At 35.4% G+C, this 22,142-nt stretch overlaps 2 protein-coding genes across 3 annotated transcripts in view; one reads left to right on the top strand and one right to left on the bottom strand.

The window, feature by feature from the left end:
• Positions 1–22,142, top strand: part of LOC139959589 (large ribosomal subunit protein uL3-like) — a 108,203-nt gene that overhangs the window by 72,459 nt on the left and 13,602 nt on the right. The window lies entirely within an intron of this gene.
• The window catches only part of LOC139959600 (cytoplasmic phosphatidylinositol transfer protein 1-like), a 40,134-nt gene continuing 18,193 nt past the window's right edge, over positions 202–22,142 (bottom strand). For both annotated transcript variants that reach the window (XM_071957329.1, XM_071957327.1), the window contains 6 exons: positions 20,035–20,106; positions 15,893–15,991; positions 11,900–11,959; positions 9,195–9,290; positions 8,004–8,067; positions 202–5,200 (listed from right to left, as the gene is read on the bottom strand). In XM_071957329.1, coding sequence (XP_071813430.1) covers positions 4,986–5,200; positions 8,004–8,067; positions 9,195–9,272 — 357 coding nt within the window. In that variant the 5' untranslated portion in view covers positions 9,273–9,290; positions 11,900–11,959; positions 15,893–15,991; positions 20,035–20,106 and the 3' untranslated portion in view covers positions 202–4,985. Of the gene's footprint in view, positions 5,201–8,003; positions 8,068–9,194; positions 9,291–11,899; positions 11,960–15,892; positions 15,992–20,034; positions 20,107–22,142 lie in introns of those variants that run through there.

Below are 22,142 nucleotides of genomic sequence, written 5' to 3'. Positions count from 1 at the left end.
CAAATTATATTTTATTGCCATTCTAAATTTGAAGGACGTTGAACAATTTTAGGGGCATATAGCTGTTTCAAAACCATTCGTCATTATGTAAAACAAAATAATATGCATATTCATCAGTATGCGAAACAAGGGACATTATACTGAAATTTATTCAAATGCAAAAGTAAAGGAAGAGATAATAAAAGACTCGAAAGTAATTGCTACTGTGCATAAATCTCTCATATACTTTTATTTAATGTGTTTGGAATATACAGATTATTTTACACTTAATCAATTACACCAATATCCTCTTCCTCGGAAACCTTGAGAACTTTCAAAGAGGTACTGGTTACACATTTGCTCTGTGAAGTTACCAAAAACCCATTGCATTACCATCGCACACAGACTTGTACGCACGCACACACTGGCATACACAAGCACAAAACCCAAAGATTGATAACTGCAATATCGTGGCAAAAGTTAAGCTCACAAAGTGAAAATATGGAAGTTTCATTTCTGGTGTGAAATAATGTAGCTAAGAAAATGTGACACATAATAGTTCATGTTAATAATTCAGTTTTCATGAAGCATTTGAGTCCTGAGATAGAATCTTTGCATTGTTCGAATGTATCAAAATTTGAAGCAATTCTAGGTTTTCCTTAATTTTTATTCAACTCAAAAAGTTTTTTGGACAGCTTAAAATGACACAAAATAATTGTTGTACAGTAGAGAAAATTCTACACTATTATTGGACTTTTCTAGCATATTTGATGGCGATATTTTCAGTAAGTGTTCAAACCAGCAAAAGAAAGTTATTTGTGAAAAGAAAATATCAACTGCACACAAGCCCCAGACTTATACCCCAAAACCAAAATACAAAAATTATTTTCTTGATGGTTGGAAATGATTTTGAAGTGCCAAGTATCAATTAACTAAGGTGTAACAGATAAATGAAATATTACATTCATTTTAAAATGTTGATTGAAAGAGATGCACATTCATTTATAAATCTTCATACCAATTACTGAAAATCATATTTTCATCAGTTGCAATTAAAACCAATATTTAGGATGTAACCTATTTCCAGTTGTGAACTTGCTCAGACCTATTAGCACAGCAGGCCTTGATTGGAGTAGTTATGAAAACAACATACACGTTACGGGCAATTCATGAAATTATACATGTTCATAAAAATCTGAGAATTCACTAGTAAATACAACACTAATTTATATCTTTTTGAAGTACCTTCATCGGGTATTTCAAACTGGGGGAGGGGGGAGGGGTGTTGGCACATTATCCCTGTGCCCCTGGTCCAGCCCCAATGGTATAGCACCTGCTTATGCTCAGATCATATGAAAACAGCTTATAGGTTGCTATTACAAAAGATTTGTGAAGAAATTGACACATTAATAAATATTTATAAATACATTTATAAATAGATACAGGTGGTATCTTTATATTCATTGGAAAACATCATTTTATGATCCATCACTGTAGGACAATAGCTTCTTACAATACTACTGTACATCAAATCCTACATTTTCTGTTAAATAAATCTTTTTTTACAATATTCTACTTTCAGAAAAAAATTCTCCTCTGCCGTATTTAATCCTATTCAACATCAACAAAGTCATTTGACTTGTGGCATAAAGAAAATGAAAGAAATTTAACCCAAAAATATGAAAATTTACAGAGGAAAATGCAAGGATGGGCACGACAGTTTCTTGTTACTACAGAGTTGAGCCTTCCATTTATATATTTTAATATTATATATTATATATCTATATATTATAATATATATTATATATTTATATATTATATATCTTGTAAGCTTGACTTTGTTGAGTTGAAGAAGAGAACTGTGCCCAAATTTTGAGAAGAAACAACTTCATAAATGACATCTCCTAAAAACATTTTGAAGTGATAACAGTGGCCTAAAATTTGTTGGAAGCTGAAAAAGGATTTCTTCATTTAAAAAAAATCCAAACTAAGTAAAACAATTGTAAGGACTGATACTTGCCTGTTAATAAGGGGAGGAGGGATTCTGAGATGGGGCAAGATGATTCCAGACTGACACTTATCTTGTGTAAAAGTAAGTTGGCCTGACGTTTCGATCCTAGCAGGATCTTCTTCAAAGGTAATGAATGACAAGTAACAGTAACAGAAGGGACAAAAACATGCACAGAATACAGACAGGTTAATGAGCATGGTGAACACAATGAGATACATGTAAGGGGATTAGTAGACAAGGGATGGAGAGAAGAAAGAAAGAAAGAAACCAACAGGGGAAGAGGAGAGGTAGGAGATAAACAGTGGAGGGACAAAGAGAGGATTAAGGGAAGGGGGTAGGGAATAAACTGGAGAAGGACACTTACCTTATCAACATTAAAGTAATTATTCCATATCATCACTAGGGAAATCTCATGGATTTATTCAAAATGTTCATAAATTGAGATACTGTTGTAACCTTTCAAGGTTCCTAAGAACCTGTGTATATTTGTTGGCCAACTTAACCCTTCTTTCTTTAAACGGCTCGGTTTTCTTCAATGAATTTGTTGAATATGTACACTTCGAGCTCTAAATTTTTCAACAAATTATCATTTGATTATATAAAGACTTGTGCAATGAATTGAGCAACAACCATGTACACATCTTGGATTCGTACAAACAAGACAACAACAAATTGTAGTGACTGGACATGTCAATTAATACTGAAGATATGAGTTTTCTTACTGGGATACACATTGCCCAGAAAAAGCTGTGTAGCCTTCGTAATGTAAATCTCATAGAGGGAGACATATAATAATTGAAATAAAAATAATTGAAATAAATAAAATAAAGGTACAATTTAACCGTGATTTTCAATAGGGACCACAATGAAATACACAATGCCCCCCAAAAAAAAGCTACTTTAGCCTTAGTAGTGTAGTAGTCTAATAGAGGGAGACAAATAATAATTGAAATAAATAAAATAAAGGTACAAATTAACCTTGTTTTCTATAGTGTTCCACACTGGGATACACAATGCCCGAAAAGCTACTATAGCCTTAGTAGTGTAAATCTCTTGGGGGAGATAAATAATAATTGAAAATAAATAGGATATGGCTCATAAATTAGATTCTTAATTTACAATAACATAAAATATAGACTAATTGGTAAATTAGTTTCAAAAAAATCAGTGATATTTGGAGGGATAACTTTTGAAGCATTTCATTAAAAGTATGATGTTTTATTACACACACATAGCTGAAGACTTGTTGTATGATTTTTTTAGACAATGTTTATGCAACTGGAAGCACATGTGTGCATATCTTCTACAAAGTCATTAATAAAGGTACATCATAAAGTACTCGAGGGGTTGTTCGAGATGATACTTCTTTCTAAGATATCAAAAAGTATTGCTTGGAAGTTATTTTTCAAAGGAATGACTAATTCCAATAAAAATTCAACATTAAACAGAGAAAATCATACAATTTATTAAAGAAATGGGTCACATAATTCCTTTATCGTCACCAGTCTTTTAGAACTAATGAATGGATTCACTTGTGCCAATTACTTGGTAGGGCAATTAAGAGCATTTTAGTGAAAACCTAAACTTTTTGACATCATCATAACAAAAGAAAAGGGACAAAATGTTCTTTTTATGATGTACAAATTGGCAAACTCTGTACAAAATAAAATGCATCTGTTCTTATTATGGCAACCAATCTTTCATTACTAACGAATGCATTCATTTGCCATTAACCTAAATTTGAGCTTCATGACAAAATTGTATGAACACAAAATGTTCTCTTATGACTGTAAACTGTACAAATTGGCAATCTCGGCACAAATAAAACGCATGTTTAAGTTTAAGTACCAATTTTGAAAAGAGCTCATATTTTAGCCTATGTAATGTGTGCCATCAAATATAGCTGATTATTCCTATCTGGTGACTGTAGGTAGCAATTTTCCAATACTTCCTTTCTGGTCAGCAGACTACATAAGTTGCCACACTACCCAACCAGAAAAATTTTACATTGTCAAGATTAAGTTACCAATAACAAGAATTACAGCACTAAAAGTGAGACATGCATTGCACCCAAATTAACACGAAAGACTTAATATGGGGACATAACAAGTCCCACTGACATCTTTGTTTTGGGCTTTTGTAAAAGTGTCAAAATGTACAAGAAATAAGCTCTGCTTTCAAATAATCAGAATTTAAGACTAATCTGCAACAAGTTTTCTTTTATGATAGGTAGAGTGAACTAATAACAGGGCACACCTCACCCTCCCCTTGTTCAAGTTCTCAAATTCAACTATGGAAAACTGAAAATGTATATACATTCCTTTCAGTTGTATAGGAATATTCAGATCATGGCCATTCCAGTAGCACAAGCATAACAGCTTCATATAGATCCACTCTAGTTAACATACAAGAAGGCTTGAAGCAAATAATGTGAGGCAAGGGAAAAATGTAAAGCTAATTTACAATTTGCCCTGTCAAATACTAGATGAACTGTGGCTTGCGCCACCTTTCTTGCACACCACATTATGTGATCACTTGCATGCCAGTCTTACACTGGTCAAGTGCCTTTCTTTCTTACTACGGTCACATACCATCCAGGAAACCATGCCGAAATACCATTAATCTTCCCATAACTTCATCTCTATTAGATATTTCTCTAAGCAGACACTTCCAAATTTCTGAGAAGATTAAATAGTTGTAAATGATTTAAGTTTCAAGTGTCCTGCTGCAGCCTGGAATTTGAATTACATCTTCCCCAGTCATAAGTTGGTCTGTTTGATATTACCGCTGGTCCGTGACCGAGACGCCGGCCCATCTCGTCCGATACGAATGATCTTTCCCCTAGCACCGAAATAGATGATCCTCCTATAGACAAAAGATTTTATGAGAGGAAGCGCTTTCAAAACACCTTTGGAAACTACCGATTCTCTCCTCCTTGGAATATTCTTCAACCATTCTCTCCTCCTCCTCCTCCTCCTCCTTCCTGCTTTGATTGTCATCGGGATGTTCCGGACGCTCCGCTCATCTCGTCCAGGTCCTCCAGGGCGTCCTCGAATGTATCGTTATCGTCGTCTTCGTCTCGGTCGACGTCTACGTTATTGCTGATACCCGAATGTTGGCTGTCCGAATGTTCGATCCCTGAATTCACCATCTCGTTGGTTCGGCTCTGAAATTTCTGCTCTATCTCTCTCACCTCTTGGATGGTCATTCCTGAAAAGTTCAAAATACAAAAATAAATTAGTTCGTTCATTCCTTTTCAATTTTACTGCTCATCTTTTCACAAATAATAGGTTGATAATGTTCGGAATGCTTGTTTATTACAGCAAATCTTTGCATGGACTTGATGGATTTTTGAGAAAAAAATTAATGTACTTGATTAACTTATATTAGGGCAACCAACAATTTCTTATCAACTGAAATACCAAATTCAAAATTGTAAAAATGAGAAATAAAAATCCAATTTACTTCATTGGAGATGAATGTGATTACATCACTATGGGATTGTTAAAATAGCGCCAAAATGTACTCAGCCGCTTCAATTAAATAAACATATTCTAGGAAGAAAGTTTGTACAGCTTTTGTTTATCAAACCCATCAAGGATTCAGGCATAATTTAATTCAATGGTTTATTGTATTGCCAATGAAAGTGTGATATATGTAATGAAAATGAAGCCAGCGAGTGTTACTCGTGACCAATAAATAGATTTGCTGTTTATCATTTGTTTATAACTTCACACGGTATAAAGGCATGACTTGTTACCATGGCACGATAAAAATAGAAATCAATGTAATTAAAATGAACTCATTCACTCTCCCTTACTTCCTTTTAATTTCTTAGTCTCAATTACGTGCCAGACGAGAACCGAGGGTAATACACAGAGTTACTTGTACAGGTTTCTAACACTGTAACACTGTATCATTAGTTTTCCATGCATGGCAACACGATTGAGCATTTCTACATTCTGAATGATCCAAGCCGGGCAGGTGGTAAAACTCGATGACAATAACAAACCCAGTCTAAACAAAATTAAACTAAATCATGGGGAAAGTAAATTTAGCATGTGACCTAAATGAGCATGGGTCATTAACTGTCAATAGCTGTTGTATTGGTTCAGTGTGGGGGGGGGGGTCTGTTGTAAGGTTATGGGTCTCGGTCACAACTATCAAAAACTAGGTCACGGCAGATACAAATTTTGATAGCTAGTAGAATCGGGTCTAGTTCAGTTGGCGCAGTATGAGGGTTTCTAGGATATTATGTGGAAGTGGTAGCCGAGTTAACGTTACAAAGCCCCCATTTTAAAGTGACACGTCACCATTCCTCACTGTATTCTTTTCAACACGAAGGATTGTAACATAAAATGCAACGATTTCATTTTTTTTTCTTATTACACCAGACACATTATTTAATTTACTACATTATTCAGCAAAGGAGCTTTGGGCTTAAGCGTTGACGTCAAGTAATTATGTTGTTACAGTGACACACAACAACAAAAAAACCCATTTTACTTGAGCTAAATGGGATGCATTATAATACCCACAGACGTCAATGTCCTGATATAGTTACAATGATGCGCTGTGTAAACCTAGTGTCAACGAAAACATTTTCCTCGAATCTTGATACTTTTAGAAATCAAATTCATTTATGCCCATAATAATCTTACTAACTCTTACTGTTTTTTTTTATTATAAATGACAAATGACTAACTAAAATTATATCATTGAAATCTGTATTTGCAAAGCTTTATGTGGCCCAAGTCAACTAGGATTTTCTGGATTTAATTATTTACAGCTATTTAACAAATCAATAATTAAGTTTCTTCAAATCAACGTTTTTCTTTTCACTTTCAGTAAAGATTACAGTTGTGCCCTGTGGCATTAGAGTAACATTACTCTTCTTTGTTACAAATTCATTATCCAATCGTTTGTTCTTCCTAGTACATGTGAGAAAAGCGCCACGGGCAGTTACTTGTTTCCTGGAATGGCGCTATATAAATCTACATTATTAGTATCATTATTAAAGGAGACTTTTGGAAGTAAAACGCTAGATTTTCAAAGAAAAACACGAACTTGAAATTTATTCACACCCCTTCAATTTACAGAAATAACTGCGAGTAAATCTTCTGGTTTATCAAATTTACCTCTTTGTGTCCCGATAATCTTGGATATGATAAATTCCCACGATGCATTTCTTTTACAAGACTCTGCCTGTTTTACAGTAGTTGGTTTGAAAAATTGCCACAAACAGAGACACCAAACCCAACAGATAATGCAACAAAAACTCCCAGACATGCTTGAAAGTTTAATCCAGGGACCTTAAGTCATCTTGATGAAAAAGCATCGAGCATTTAAAAAATATCAAGGCTACTATGTATGTAACTTTATTCAAGAAACCTTGGACAGACACTTGAGAGGAAAGTGTCAAGACTAGGATCTAAACTTCACTCCTCAATTACCAACTTCTTGTAATCCTTTGACTGCCGTCCCCATTTTTCAATGTTTGCCGAACACTCTAAGATGAAGTGCGTAATCTCTTTTTTACACATGACATCAAACACTTATGAGATTAGTTCACACACAGTCACATATGTACTTGCAATGTTGATATACTGTTGGTACTCTTGTTGCCACTTGTTTTCCTTGTCAATCCATAAGCTTCGGTTTAGCACAGATGCAGCTGTGACTACTTTCAATCCTTATCTATATGGTAATTAAACTGTTCCGCATATTTTACATGCTAGTGTTAGTTGTTATCCCAAATTGACCATATAAAATAAAAACAGAACCATTTTTTTCACGTTTTGTTGTTCAATAGTTTGATGATTTGATGTTAGAAAGTTAACAACAACCCTCTGAACCTAAAACGGGAAATACTGTACGTCCGTTCTGGCTCACAGAATATCACAAGCGGGATACCGACTAAGGTTTGAACTTTGAACTTGTTACCTGTGGTGGAGCGTTGTTATGGCATTAAGAGTACAAAGTACTATTGCTCTAGTTGTCATGATAAACTTACCATGCCATTCGTCTATCCAGGCAAATGCTTGCCTATGTCCAAGGACTAAGATATCCCTTATTGCCTGTGGAGCAAAGAGCAGAAAATGATTCACATCATCTGAGACTGAACTGGACCAATATGGACAAGTTTGTACCCACGTATCGACCAGCTCAACTCGCTATCAGTGATGTACGCACGGCTGTACAAACACGAGTGTACGCACGAGCTCGTCTTGGTATATTAATAATGTTGTAGATGAATGGATGAACATACCAGCAAGTTCAACGATGAAGTTTTCTTGCTAAAATATAGCAATCCTATTAACGGTACAGTAAAAAAATCATGCCGATTCTTTGACTGACTAGCAAAATCTACCGGCATTTAGTCATTTAATAGCCTCTGGCTTCCCTTACCCACCCGTCAAAATGTTAAAACACAAAATAATACCAAAACAGCTTATTTTTCTCTTCAACTTTGGTTGAAATTTAAATCTCAAAAAAATTTGAAGGAATTAATTAAGAGTGTGTACAGATGATAATCATGCAAACAGGAAATTTGAGGACCTAAATCGCTTGGATCCAGTGAAGAGGGAAAATAATTTAGATTCAAATTAAAGGGATTAGGTTTCCTGCATTAAATGGAAAATAATTGATTTGTGAGAAAGCCATTTAAGAGAACTACAGTAAGTGCTGTTTAATAGGAATTAACGTTCATCGTAGCTAGTGTTTGGGGAGGAATCCAAAATGGAGACAGCTCAAGATGAATTGCTGTGTTCAAATTGTTGATTATATAACAGTTTCAATAATATTCACTTGATGTTATCTTTATGGTATGTCAGAGCACTTGGGGGGGGGGTGTACAGAAATAGTCACACAACAAGGTTTCAATGAAGGTCCAACACTGAACCAAGTGCATTTGTAACAACAGAACATGTTTTCTCAAATTTAAATAAAAAAGTGACGCGATTAAATTGGGACAAAGGGATTAGATATTTAAATTTATACTGCGGCTTATTAATGTTAATACACATAGGGAAACGGCATCCTTGGTCTCATGTATCTATCTCTGTAATTTCATATTAAATCAAATTTGTGAATTGTGCCCTCAGCTCCTAATCTCTCATGAAGGCAAACAAACGGAAAAAATAGCAAAAGGGGCAACGACCATGAGGAATGAGTTCAATCTGTGATAAAGTATTTTTGGACTTACTCGATGTGCAAAGTTCTCAACCTTGGATTGAAATCCCCAGACTTCAAACTTCATTTTGATTGCTTTGTACGAACACATCACCGGCTTGGTATTTTCCTGAATGATAATGATAAAACAAGAAGGATGAGTATATGATTAAGAGCTTTGCTTCCAATCAGTAGACCTGTCTGTAAACTATTATACTACAGTTTAAGATCATGCAAAACTTCGTTTACAGGTTAAATTATCGGCAATATCGCAAAGTTTTCTCATAGGAATAAACTGCAAGGGTGAATGAACTGAGATGCGTTCTTACCTATGGGGTTCCACACAATAACACCAACTGTTAGAATACTTCTTACAAATACATTCAATAACACCTGGTGTTAGAATGTACTTTTACATACCATAACACAGGATACTGCTTTCACATACAATTACACAATACTTCATTTTACATTCCATACAATTACTGCAATAACATACAAAAACATTCTTTAGCTTACAATAACATGGTATACTTCTTTTACATTCAATTACATACATACCATAACACCTAGATCTTTAATATATTGTTAGACCTACTGTTACCATACTTCTTACAACTACATTCTCTACATATAATAACAGTCTTTTGTTTACATACGAATACATTCTTTAACATACCATAACACCTACTGTTAGAATACTTCTTACAATAACATTCTGTAAATACAATACCATGGAATACTTTTTTACATACAATTGCATTCTTTTACATACCATAACACCTGGATCTTTAACATACAATAACACCTACTGTTACAATTACATTCTGTTACATACTATAACACCTTGCTCAATCTTTAACATACTATAACACCTACTGTTAGAATACTTCTTACAATTACATTCTGTAAATACAATACCATGGAATACTTTTTTACATACAATTGCATTCTTTTACATACCATAACACCTGGATCTTTAACATACAATAACACCTACTGTTACAATTACATTCTGTTACATACTATAACACCTTGCTCGATCTTTAACATACTATAACACCTACTGTTAGAATACTTCTTACAATTACATTCTGTAAATACAATAACAAACAATTACACCTAGTCTTATTAAAATTACTTTTGGTTACATACTATTACATAGACTACTTCTTTTATACACTTACACCTGGTCTTCTTAAAATTACATACAATTAAATTTACTATTGATAGAATACTTCTTTTACATACAATAACACCTACTTCTTGAACATACAATTACATGTAGTGTTAGAATACTTCTTTTACACACAATTACATTGTTACATACAATCACACCTAGTGTTAGCATACTTCTTTGACATATAGAAAAGTGCCAATGTTTTCTTACTGAGTCTCTAGGTTTTTACTGATATCTTTGTTAAGACTATTAAAACTTAAAAATCTCCGCTGCAGTTTGTAGGATAGATAATCTATATCATTATTAGTGATATTTAGTAGTATCTGGCATGGGAAGCGTGGGAAACTAACACAATTGGGTTTTTAAGGGTAAATGCATATTCATATTAGCTGAACACAAGTCAAGAGGCTTGAGGGAAGAAACCTTTCATCTCTTTCTAGCACACTGCAGCAGAAAAGGAAACTACTGATTCTTTATTCACATAACCATGACAATGTCCCTGAGGTTTTTCACCAAATCTAACATCGAAAAGATTCATTAAAACTCAGTTAAACTTCTAATCCTATTTCAGAGAGGTTAAGAAGAGTTTAATATCTCAATAAAGAAGAAGAAGAAGATTATTGAAAACCTTCAGGTGCCATTAAAAATAGTCTGTCTGTCTGCCTGTACGTACCTATCTAGTTTACATTGCTATTTCTGGTGGGTAATGAAATGGAACTGATGCATCCGCTCACCCACAGGGAACTTTCTGCAACTTTAATCTTACCCTCGGCGATAACGTGAAACAAGGGAATTTTATGATGACATTAAACGTCAAAGGTGTTTTACCATTGATGTTATATTAAATATAAACTCTACTCCTGTCTTATGGAGGTTACAGAGATTTCACTTGGAAATACAAAGCTGGAAGATGCATTTAAGATATCACATAGAAATTTATCAGATTTGAAACCCTGCAAGTCTACACTGTAACTAAAACTATACTTGATCAAGTCTTCAGAGCCTAATTGGGTAAACACAATCTACAAGATATCTCCTGAATAGAATAAGCATTTTTCTCAGCTGTTTGTGCCTGCTTAAATAACGTTACCTCAGGGGCAAAAGTTTTGATGATCTATTCCGTTTGTCCGTTGGACAAATTGTTCGGCTGTATCGAAATTGTTTTAGACTCCTCTGACGACCGTGTTTCCTTACAACGAGCCAACTTCAACAAGTTGTGTTTGTAACCATGGCAATTGTTTGAGAGCTGAGTAAAGTCTATTATGACGTTCAAGGTAAAGTGAAGCGGCGAAGATGAAAAGATGGCTCACTTATAAGTCACTTTTGAAGCGCCCTTATTATTGAAAAGTAGCAAAATAGACACTTACATAAAAATGAAAAAAATTCTGAAAAAAAACAGGGAAACATTTTCTGCCTAGTTATTTCACAGATGTTACAAGAAGATGTTCACTCTTAAACCCAGGGTTTAACCTTTTAAGTTAACTAAGAAATACTGTTTAAACTGTACAAATATTTAATTAATTGTAATTAATTAATTAATTAATTTAATTAATACCTACCCTCCAACCTTCCTCTAATGGACCTCTGTCTGTTTTCTTGGATTTGAACTTTCTTAGATCCTGCAATTAAGAAAAATAAACAAAAATTATAATAAAAATAAATTTGAAACATAATTTTATCACTGCATCAGTGTGGAAATCCTCGCCCACTCTACTGTGCCCCAATCCCAAGCCCTGCAGACAACGTACACCCTTTATATTTAATGCTTTCACAGAAGATGGTCATGAAATCATTGGTTTAACGTAATAATTTGCCGGTAAATTTTCACCCAGAGGCAGCTATTTCTCTGTTTATAGTGATATATCTCACACCACTCTTAACCTTATCTGAAATAGTCCCCGTTTTTAGTTGGTAAACCTATTGCATTGCCTTTGAATAAACAAAAACATAATAAACAAACAATATTGAAACAAACTACTGATATTTCTTCAACTTAAGCAAATTTAATGGCAGCTGTTTTTTCATCCTGCTAGAAACTGATAAAATCTTCTGGTTTTTATCATGTTTCATCACATGTATTTCCGAAAGATCTCCACATCTGTTATATCTTGCATAAATTAAAGGCCATCTTTATCATATATTAAGAAACCGTTCTTGGCAAACTGCCATCATACAGGCTTATAGATGTTAGGAAAAGCATTTCAAGGTAAGAAAACTTATTTTTGTGTTTGGAGGGAGTGGGGGGTGGTTCAAAATGACAATTCATCTGTGAAATTTGAAAGCAAGGAAGTTCATATGAATAATCCACTTATAATACCTTATAATAGTCTTATAGAATATATAATATCTTAATAGTCTAATAGTTTTAATAGCCTTATAATATAATAGTCTTATAATATAGCTTACAGCATACAGCCAATGCGACATGACGTCAAAGCCAAAATGAACAGCAAGTAATGTAGTTTATAGCTTGAGTATAACTATACCAACTACGGGTACATTGCAAACAAACAGGAGAGAATTAGGAAAAAACTAAGCTTAGCTAATGATTGAGTACATCAGCAACACCGTTTATACCTCTAAATCGCTTTAGATAAGAAGTACCTCTACAAAGCCTTAGTCGATGAGAACAGAAACTGGACTTGCGATTCATAAAAGATCTGTTCAAGGCCTTCAATGAAAAGTCTACACATAAACATGACTCGCATTTGAAAGCAAGTCCAATAGCAGCAAATAGTGTTGTTTTCAGTATAAGCTCTACGTAGCCACTAATATACCAACAGTACTGGTATATACACAATTTGTACTTTGTTGCTCAGTCTAAAATCCCATAAAATTACACCTCACTACCACTTTCAAGCAGTCATTAGTTTTCATTTCAAATAATGGAAGTTAAGAAAGTTGAAAATCTTGATTTTTTTGTACAAGTTGGTTGCAACACATGTGGGAAGAAAGTTTCTGTTGAGAACCAAATGGAATCGGTCTCTCTGTGAAATCAATTTCTAGTTTGGTCTTTATTGTTTTACTCCATTTCAATCCAATTTTGAATTCGACTGCTTTTTGTAGATTTGGAAATACAGCTGCCAAACTAAAATGAGCTGCATCAAACGCTGGTAATTACTATGACAAATAAATTATCGTCAACAAAGATGTCTGTAAAGATTTTCATGCATCGGTTGTCAAAATCTACTTCAGGTCTACTTAAGGTCCTAGAAGAATACTCAAGAAAGTTTGTTGGTATTAAAAAGTAATCTGAAACAGCTAGATTGATTGCCCGAGATGATGGTTTATACTGCTGGTATGACTGAGGACTGTTAATCAAAGTTTAATTAAATTGGTTTCATCTCAAGGATCATAGTTCTTGGTGATTAGAAAATTAATTTAGTGCAGATTGTTCCTCGGCTATTTGTCACAATACGACAACGTCAAAACCAATCGTTTGCAAATGGTTTAACCCTTCCTTATATGTTCTACAAAAAAGTATTTCCATTACTTTGTTCAAATGCCAATCACTCTTCCATTGCCTGTAAACATTCATAGAATTATACAATAACCTTTAAAATTTACAGATTGTAACGAGATATGTTTTCGACCCTAAGGATGACGGTTTTTAACCCACCACTGCAAAAACCTTGCCTTTTGAAATACAATCAATTCTAGAATCAGCAACTTTCTTCAAACAGAAAAACTAAACAGCTAACTTATCAATCATTCTATCAAAAAAATATATGAATCAAAAACCAAATATCAAAACAATTGTGAAGAGATACTTGACGAAATGTTTTGGCTTTAAGTGTCCTAACGAACACTCGGGAAGTACTTATTCCACCTAAACTACCAGTAAATTGATCAATCTGAGACGTCATCCAACCTCTTGTAGACGAAAGTGGGACTGGAAAGCATGAGTTCGGGGAATCACTTATATGGTATGGCATCGCATTATGTGATGCAAGACGAACAAATTACTGTATGTTAACTAATGTACAAGGATGCATACTGTAGCAGGTTTCATAAAACACATCTAGAAACCATAGTACTTTATAGCCACAAAGGTTGAAAAAAGTCTTCAAACCTGCTACCCAAAAATTTAAGCTCTCTATATTATTCCTAGGAATTGGTATTAAAGTCTTTGTTTGGGGGGCTTTTGTCACCTAGACACTATTTTCATAACTAGTGTACTGGCAAGACTGTACATTACTCAGAATTAATTTTCCTTACATATTACATACAGTTCAAACAGGGCATTGTTTCCCACCCAGCTTTACAATGGGATTCAATTATGGTGGTCATCTGTGTTAAACCACAAATGTTAACATCCTAAAACTGTCAAAGTTTCCAAAACTAGTTTCCTGACGGTTCTTATCGTCAGTTAACACTTTCCTTAAAAGTTTAAAGAAGCAGCCTGTGTAAATTAGACTGTTTACCTGTCTTGTAACTAAAATTGCTCTAATACACCTTGTAGTGATAGTTTGTGAATATGTGACTATTAAAGTATTTAGTAAGTCTTCAAAGTCTAATTTTCAGGGCAACACTAATCTTCATTAAACACACCGGGTCAACTTTCTATTTGACGTTATCGGCAATTACTACTCTAAACATTAGACAGGAATATAGGTGTCGAATCTATGACAATGCTGACAGAGGGCAATAATGTGACACCATTTTAAATTAAGTCTTGACACCCACCAAAGACACTCATTTAAAATAATTCTTGACACCCACCAAAGACCACAATTTAAATTAATCCTTGACACCAACCAAAGACACTCATATAAAACAAATCATGACAGCCATCCAAAGACAGCAATTTAAAATAAGTCTTGACACCCATCAAGGACACCCATTTCAAATAATTCTTGACACCATTAAAGAAACCCATTTAAAAGAAGATTTGACACCCACCAAATGACACAGATTTAAAATAAGTCTTGATATGCATAATTACAATGAGATCAATCAGCATGAATTAATTGACAATTAGTGATCAGCATATCACTGATGACTCATCACATCGACCAGCTCTTGTCACACATCTGATGCTGGATAATGGCTCGAACAATTCTATAAACGGCTTATTACTTGATCATTCACTCATTCACATGTTGGTAAATGGCAGCATAGCAGTATGTTAGCTCACACCCCTAGCCTACACTGTACCCCATCACACATTCCCCTTCCCACCGGTGCCTTAGGGATTTGGAGGGTAAATGGCTACAAAATGGTTAAATGCAAGTTCACCCAAATACTCCCCCCAAAAAACTTGCTGGTTTTTGGTATTAACAAATGACAATACTTATCCGTCTCCTATACATACGCACCACGATTTAAGCCTACGAAGCTGATCACCTTTCAAGAATGTTACCGGTTTGTTAACACCAGCGCAAGAATCCTCCCGGTTTGTTGGTACGGTATACTGGAACCTGGTGCGTACGTTTAGGAGAAGAGTCAATGCCCTCACTCCATATCCTCAGACATGTCATGAAGGCCTTGGCATATTTAAACCATCCTCTCTACATATGTATAGTGAGCTATGTCCTTACATTATATATTACCTCTTCCACTTTATAGTGTTTCTCAGGCACTTCGTTGTAAGCAATATCTACATGGTCCACTTCTCTCTCCTTTAAATCTTGTTCTGAAAGACCCAGGCACTGTTGGATGGGAAAGCATACAATCGATATGTCAGGTAAAAAATTCAACTTCATTAGACACATACATACATGCAGTATGCAACAGAAAATATATGTCATATACATGAACTATGAGTCGAATGAAATATTAGACGTATACGTGAAATATTAGTCGACGTGCCACTAAATACTGCAGACAGAAGTAAATCGAGATAAGACATGCAGTTAATGTTTACAGATCGAATAATTTAATTGTCCCACGTGACAAAATTGCTCAGAGACTTTTTGAAAGATATTTCCTCCAGTTAAGCTTAATTCCACTAGCATCGCTTTTTTACAATGAATCACGAGGATCAAAACGGCAGAATTAAATATAACTTGATGAGCGATTAGAAACACCTAGTGCAGCTTGAATGAAAATGACAATTGAACCTGAGAAACAGGTGATAAATTTGGATCTTTAATTTTGAATTTGAATTTGGATCCTTAAGTATAGCAGTTCTGGTGTCTGAGGAATGGGGTAAGGAGGGGTTAAGGAGGGTGTGTAAGGAGGGATGTACGTGTGGTGTAAGTAATGCTGCTTGGTAAACTCCCTCTATGCTGGTCCCTGAGCGGCAACTCAAACTGTTGGGGTTAGATTCATAGGTATTTCTCACCATTGCAGATATAACACTGCAACACTGCAGTTACAATATGCCATTAGGTCTAACAAAAGTCTCCTTTCTACAAGTACATCCGCCAAGGAATTTAACTGTTAAATTTGGTACACCATATATATGTAAACTGTTTTATTCGGCAAGTTGCTCACCTTTTTAGTATTAAACAATTTAAAGTGCTATTGCACTGAACTGCTCCCATATTATTATAACTTAACTTTCATTGGTTTTTGTGGAAGAAAAACTTCATCCCATGCAAGCTTTCATGCCAAAGATCTCGAATGCACTCGCACAAACACGCAATTATTTTTGAAGTCACATTCGTGAATGTACGTTTATCATTATGATCACCAATGTTCCGCAAGCACCCCTGAGATTGCAAACTTCCCACTTAGGGCAAGCACACACAACATCTAAAGCGACATAGGTTGACAAAATCTTCAACACTCCTCTACACGTAATGGTACAATCCACACATATCACTTCAAGTATGTGATATGAGATTCAGAAACACAACTTGACAACAATTTTTTTTTACCAAAGTCTTTTGGCTCACTGAAAGTGTCAAGGGTCCTCTGGATATCATCCATTCCCATTGTCTATCTGTCACTCTCTCTTATGCATGTGTCACCTTTCATATTTTGATACTCGTAAATTTCATAATTTCATAACCATACCCGCTATAGCAACTGTAGCTGTAAAAGAAATTTGTTCTGCTGACCTTATATAAAATGAAAAAAGTACTAGCAAAGGAACAAACGTCTACTTTGTAACTTCAGCAAATGAAACTCTGCTAAATTCTACTGTATACGGTTAATGGCTACGATGGTAATGAAGTCAGTAAATTCTTCAGAGGACTTTCGTGAGAGGAAAGTCGGTCAATAGCGAGTCTGTCGTTCTGGATGTAAAAATTAAGAGGCTTTCGGTGACGTTTTATGACCAGAGTGAACGCACTCTTCCAATGCCGCCCCCCCCCAAAAAAAATATATATCTATAAATCAATACGTGCCATTCCCTAACGGCTTCCAAAGCCGTGATCTAAATAAGTCTGTTCGGTGACAACGAAGCTTTTCAACCCTCCGAGCACCTCCCCAAAAGTTCATACTCACAGGAAGATGAGCTTTTAAAGATTACGGGGCGGTGAGCGTAAAGTGAGCCATCGGGGAAGAGGAAAATAAACAAAGCTATCAAGCTAAAAATGACATCTGAGCTCTAAAATACCCAATTAGCAAGACTGGGTTTGTTTTTAGAGTCTTTCACACCTTTCAGATATTATCCTCCTCTTCAGATGCATGGCTACATTTCTCTATTTTCTTTTTTCTATTTCTGTGGTCCATGTTTTTTTGTACTGCAAGGATACGGTGTAGCTGTTCGGAAGAAGTCCTACAGACTGGCATAACCGTGACTGATAGTTCCATTGGGTTGATGGATTTAAAGTATCATAAGGCAATCTAAAACACTCTTCAGTGAATGCTATGATATGGCAGAAGTTGCATAGATTGTACAGAATAATCTACATCAGGGGGAGTAGAGGGGCCAATGCACCCCCCTCCCCCTCTCCCCCCTCCCCTCACAACAAAATTGAACATAGCACACACTCTTCAAAATTATAGCCAGATTATACAGCAGCTAGGAGAAGAAGTAGCATTTATGAAAATGTCACAATTTGTAACCCCTCTAGGGTGGTCAAAGTTCACAGTAATTCATAGTATTCTAAATGCTTCTAACCTGCTTGGAAAATGTGACTATATATGGTTTATTGGATTAGTCATGACAAATGGGTATATATGGTTGGCCACCAATAATGGAAAGCCAATGTTGACCTCAGGGTCATGAAAGGTCATACAAAAACTAACAAAAACCAGCAATTTGGCCATTTTCCTAATATATTTCTACTACTGTAGATTTTGGTGACAAAAATTTCACTGTTGCATCATGCTGAAATTTCCTTTTGCATGTTGATTAAAGATAATTCTGCAATAGTTACACAAAACAATTAAGATAAATTGTCTCCTAGGGATATCCAACTAAACATATCTGTTGGATGTCAGAAGGCTTGACTTTTCCCAGAGTGCTAGAAATATCTCAATAACTCACGCTACTGCATACAAATGACAAAATGAAAGCCAGCCGGCTTTTAAACATTCCCCATCAAAATTGAACAAAGAATGATTTTCTGCCCTAATTTATCAGCAGAAATTTCTCCCTTGTTACATTTCCAACTTGATTTATGATGTCAATTTTAGAAATTGTGAATGTGGAGGGGAAAAAAAGCGAGCTGTCCAGCACTGTGTACACAGTATGATTACTGCAATATTACTGGTAGGAGAAACACATGTTTGCAGCATTGAACCTGCAATGTGACTTTGTTTTTGTATAGAAACAGATTGAATGTGGTGATGGGGAGGAGGGGGAGGGGAGGAATTAATGTGCATTATGTTACACAAAGTAATACATCTAAGGCTTAACCTGCACTAAAGAAAATGGCTGATCTACACATGTGCGGTATAAAGAGGTTAGCATTGTGGAAATTATAATAGCTTTTTGCCACATTGCACAGAAAGGATTAATGGGATCTAAGTTAGCTATGAAAAACAAATAAAAGATTGCTGCACTGAAGACCGCATACATATGCACGTAGCTTCCTTGTGTATAAAAGGGGTGAAAGAGAGGGGAGGGATAGGCAGGATGGGGTTAATGTGTGTTGTACAAAGTGCTAAATCCAAGGCAAGCATGTGACCACATAGAGCTATATTAAACCACATTGTTCTAAACCAAGCTAATCTGAACTTGCCCAAGAAATATTTAAAAAAATAACATTTGACTTTCATGCAGCGCAAATATATTTCAAGTCATCTCAATATGCTTGAGGGGTAACACTGTGACCAGGGTCAATCAGAACTCATAAAATAATCTAATAATCTCATAAATAAAATAAATGAAATAAACGAAACAAAGTCAAAAGCAGACCAGGGCAAGGACTTAACAACTGGAAAGTAGAAGAGGAGTTGCATAGAATGATGGCTCTTCATGAGAAACACAATGAAGGGGGTAGTCCTTGTAAATGACTATTGCATGACCAAGGGAGGAGAGAGCTAAATGACTTATCGCAATTATCAGTCTAGGCACTAGTTGCCATTGTTGTGAGGGGACAGGTAAGTTCATCACTTATAAAAGATTAAGTATGTAAAAGAGAAATATATTGTGCAGAGACATCTTGCCAATCCAACCAGACGAGCGGAGAGTACTGAGGCAGGAAAGGTGTAATCTCAACAGTTTAATGAGAGGCTCGACCAGCTATACCTAGGGATAAATCTGAACACAGGAAGGAGGTGGTTTAGGGGAAAGCCTTCATTGAAGTTCTGTTAAATCGCTTGTAATATCAGTAAATAAAGGTGCTGGACTTACGTTGTACGAAGTACCACTGTTGTCTTCGTATCTGGATAGGATGTACAGGGAGAATTTATCCAGGAACGAGCACTGGCGAAGAGAGGAAAAGCAAAAGAAATTATTATGGAATACTTTTTTAAATTTCATATTAATTACAACTAATATCTTTTTGTCATGAGTGTTACAAGGTTGTGGGCTAGGTTGAATAATTGAATAAATGAAGTAAATAATATATTGTGACACATATTACATATTAAGACACATATCATATAAAGACACATGTACAGTAATTAAGGTATATAATAAAACTCATCAATAGAAACTCTAATAACTGGCATATACGTTGTACATTGTAAACGAATCTTGTGTTCACCTTTCTTTAAGTTTTCATCATATACATATTAATTCCCTTACAACTTTCTCTTAATAACTCTTTATCTATGAAAAGTTCAACGTCTTCTCAGAAAATGGCCATTCTCTCCAGATTTGAACATTTTAGCAATCCTCAAAATGTCCAAGGTGAACCTGAGACATTGTTCCTCCATATTTAACATTTACCCAGGACAAACACTTCAGATGACATGATTTCATGAATAGGTCAAAGAATAAAGACAGCCACTTAAAGCTGCCTCATTCAATCTTTAGTAGACTAGAGGAAAGATGTCAGTAAACAAACTAAGAGCAGCAGTGTCTGAGAGAGGCACGTGGAGCTCATCTCATGGGTAAAGATGGTAATGATTGGCTCGTGTGATGTCATAGTTATTATATATCAAGAGAATCCGTCTTTTCCATCTGAACTATTGATTTCAAATTGTGACTGCTGTAAAATGCAAAACCCAGAAAGTTTTAACATGTTAATAGACAACTTGGACATAATTACATCAGAGTTTGTATTAACAAGATCTACGATATAGAACTTTGCAATTAAGCTAGCACAGTCCTGCATGCACAGCATTGTCTATCATTAACGTTGTAAACCCTGCAGGGATTAAACATCTAGGCCATTCGGTTTGATGTTATAAATATTGTGGAAATTTATGCATATGGATATTAAACGCATCTCCAAACTAAATTTTGTGAGGATATAGTGATGATGGTGTTAAGGAGAGTTAACAGATGGTGGGTGGGATACAGATTTGAGAGGGTGTCAGCTTCCTTAGAAGTATTTTTCCATCCATCAGACAAACTCCTGCATCGATGTCACCTCAAATTTCCATCAATCCCTGTATAGGGAATTTATGTTTACTTTATAACTATTGATTATTGTCATTCTAGGCCCACATAAACTGCTAATTATCATAAATGGTGTCTCCCACCCACCCACCCACCCACCGCCACGACTCTAACACAGTAGATTTCCAACAACTTCAGCGACCCCTCCCCTTCTAGACCTTCCCTTATTTCATCTCTGTACAGGCAATCATGAGGGGGGGGGAGGGGAGGATTTGCAGCTAGTACTATATAGTATGTATGTTAATATTTCATCATCTTGTCTCTGTCATGTTGATATATGTAGGATCTAGCAGGCTATGCTGAGTATATAATACTCACATGCACACATAGGTTTGACTGTCAACAAAGTACAGTTCTGTTAAAGCTAGATTTGCTGCATTAGTGTTCAACAAACAATATGGACGGAAACAGTTTACAGTATCGCAACCACATTTGTATGAGTCATATACACAGATCTGCATGTGGCATGTAAAATTCAAACCTGCAACTTTATCAGGTTCAATATACTTCAAATTCCAATACTAATTCTAACCACTTGGTTCCAACATGTACAGATATCACTCACAACTTCATGGCAACTGTCCAAGAGTGCTGTAGAGCCCGGGGTATGCAAGCTGGGGCTCGCAAAATGTTTTGCAAGGTCGCCAGCAATTTGGAATTTAAATAACATTGCCGATATTTATGAGTAGAACAACCACATATGGAACATAAATTACATTGAAAAATGCGCTAATATAACACAATTCTGGAACTAAGCTCCCTTAATCATAATCAATTTTCTCATATGTAATAAGAGGGGGGACAGGGGGAGGGGGAAGGGGAGATACCTTCCTTCAAGAAGGCCCCTTTCAGATGCCGAAACATTCGCCACTGGAGGGTCGCCAATATATGCA

This window comes from Apostichopus japonicus, chromosome 19, assembly GCF_037975245.1.
Source record: "Apostichopus japonicus isolate 1M-3 chromosome 19, ASM3797524v1, whole genome shotgun sequence".
NCBI classification, from domain to species: domain Eukaryota; kingdom Metazoa; phylum Echinodermata; class Holothuroidea; order Aspidochirotida; family Stichopodidae; genus Apostichopus; species Apostichopus japonicus.
This window is presented reverse-complemented; position numbering and strand designations above follow the sequence as displayed.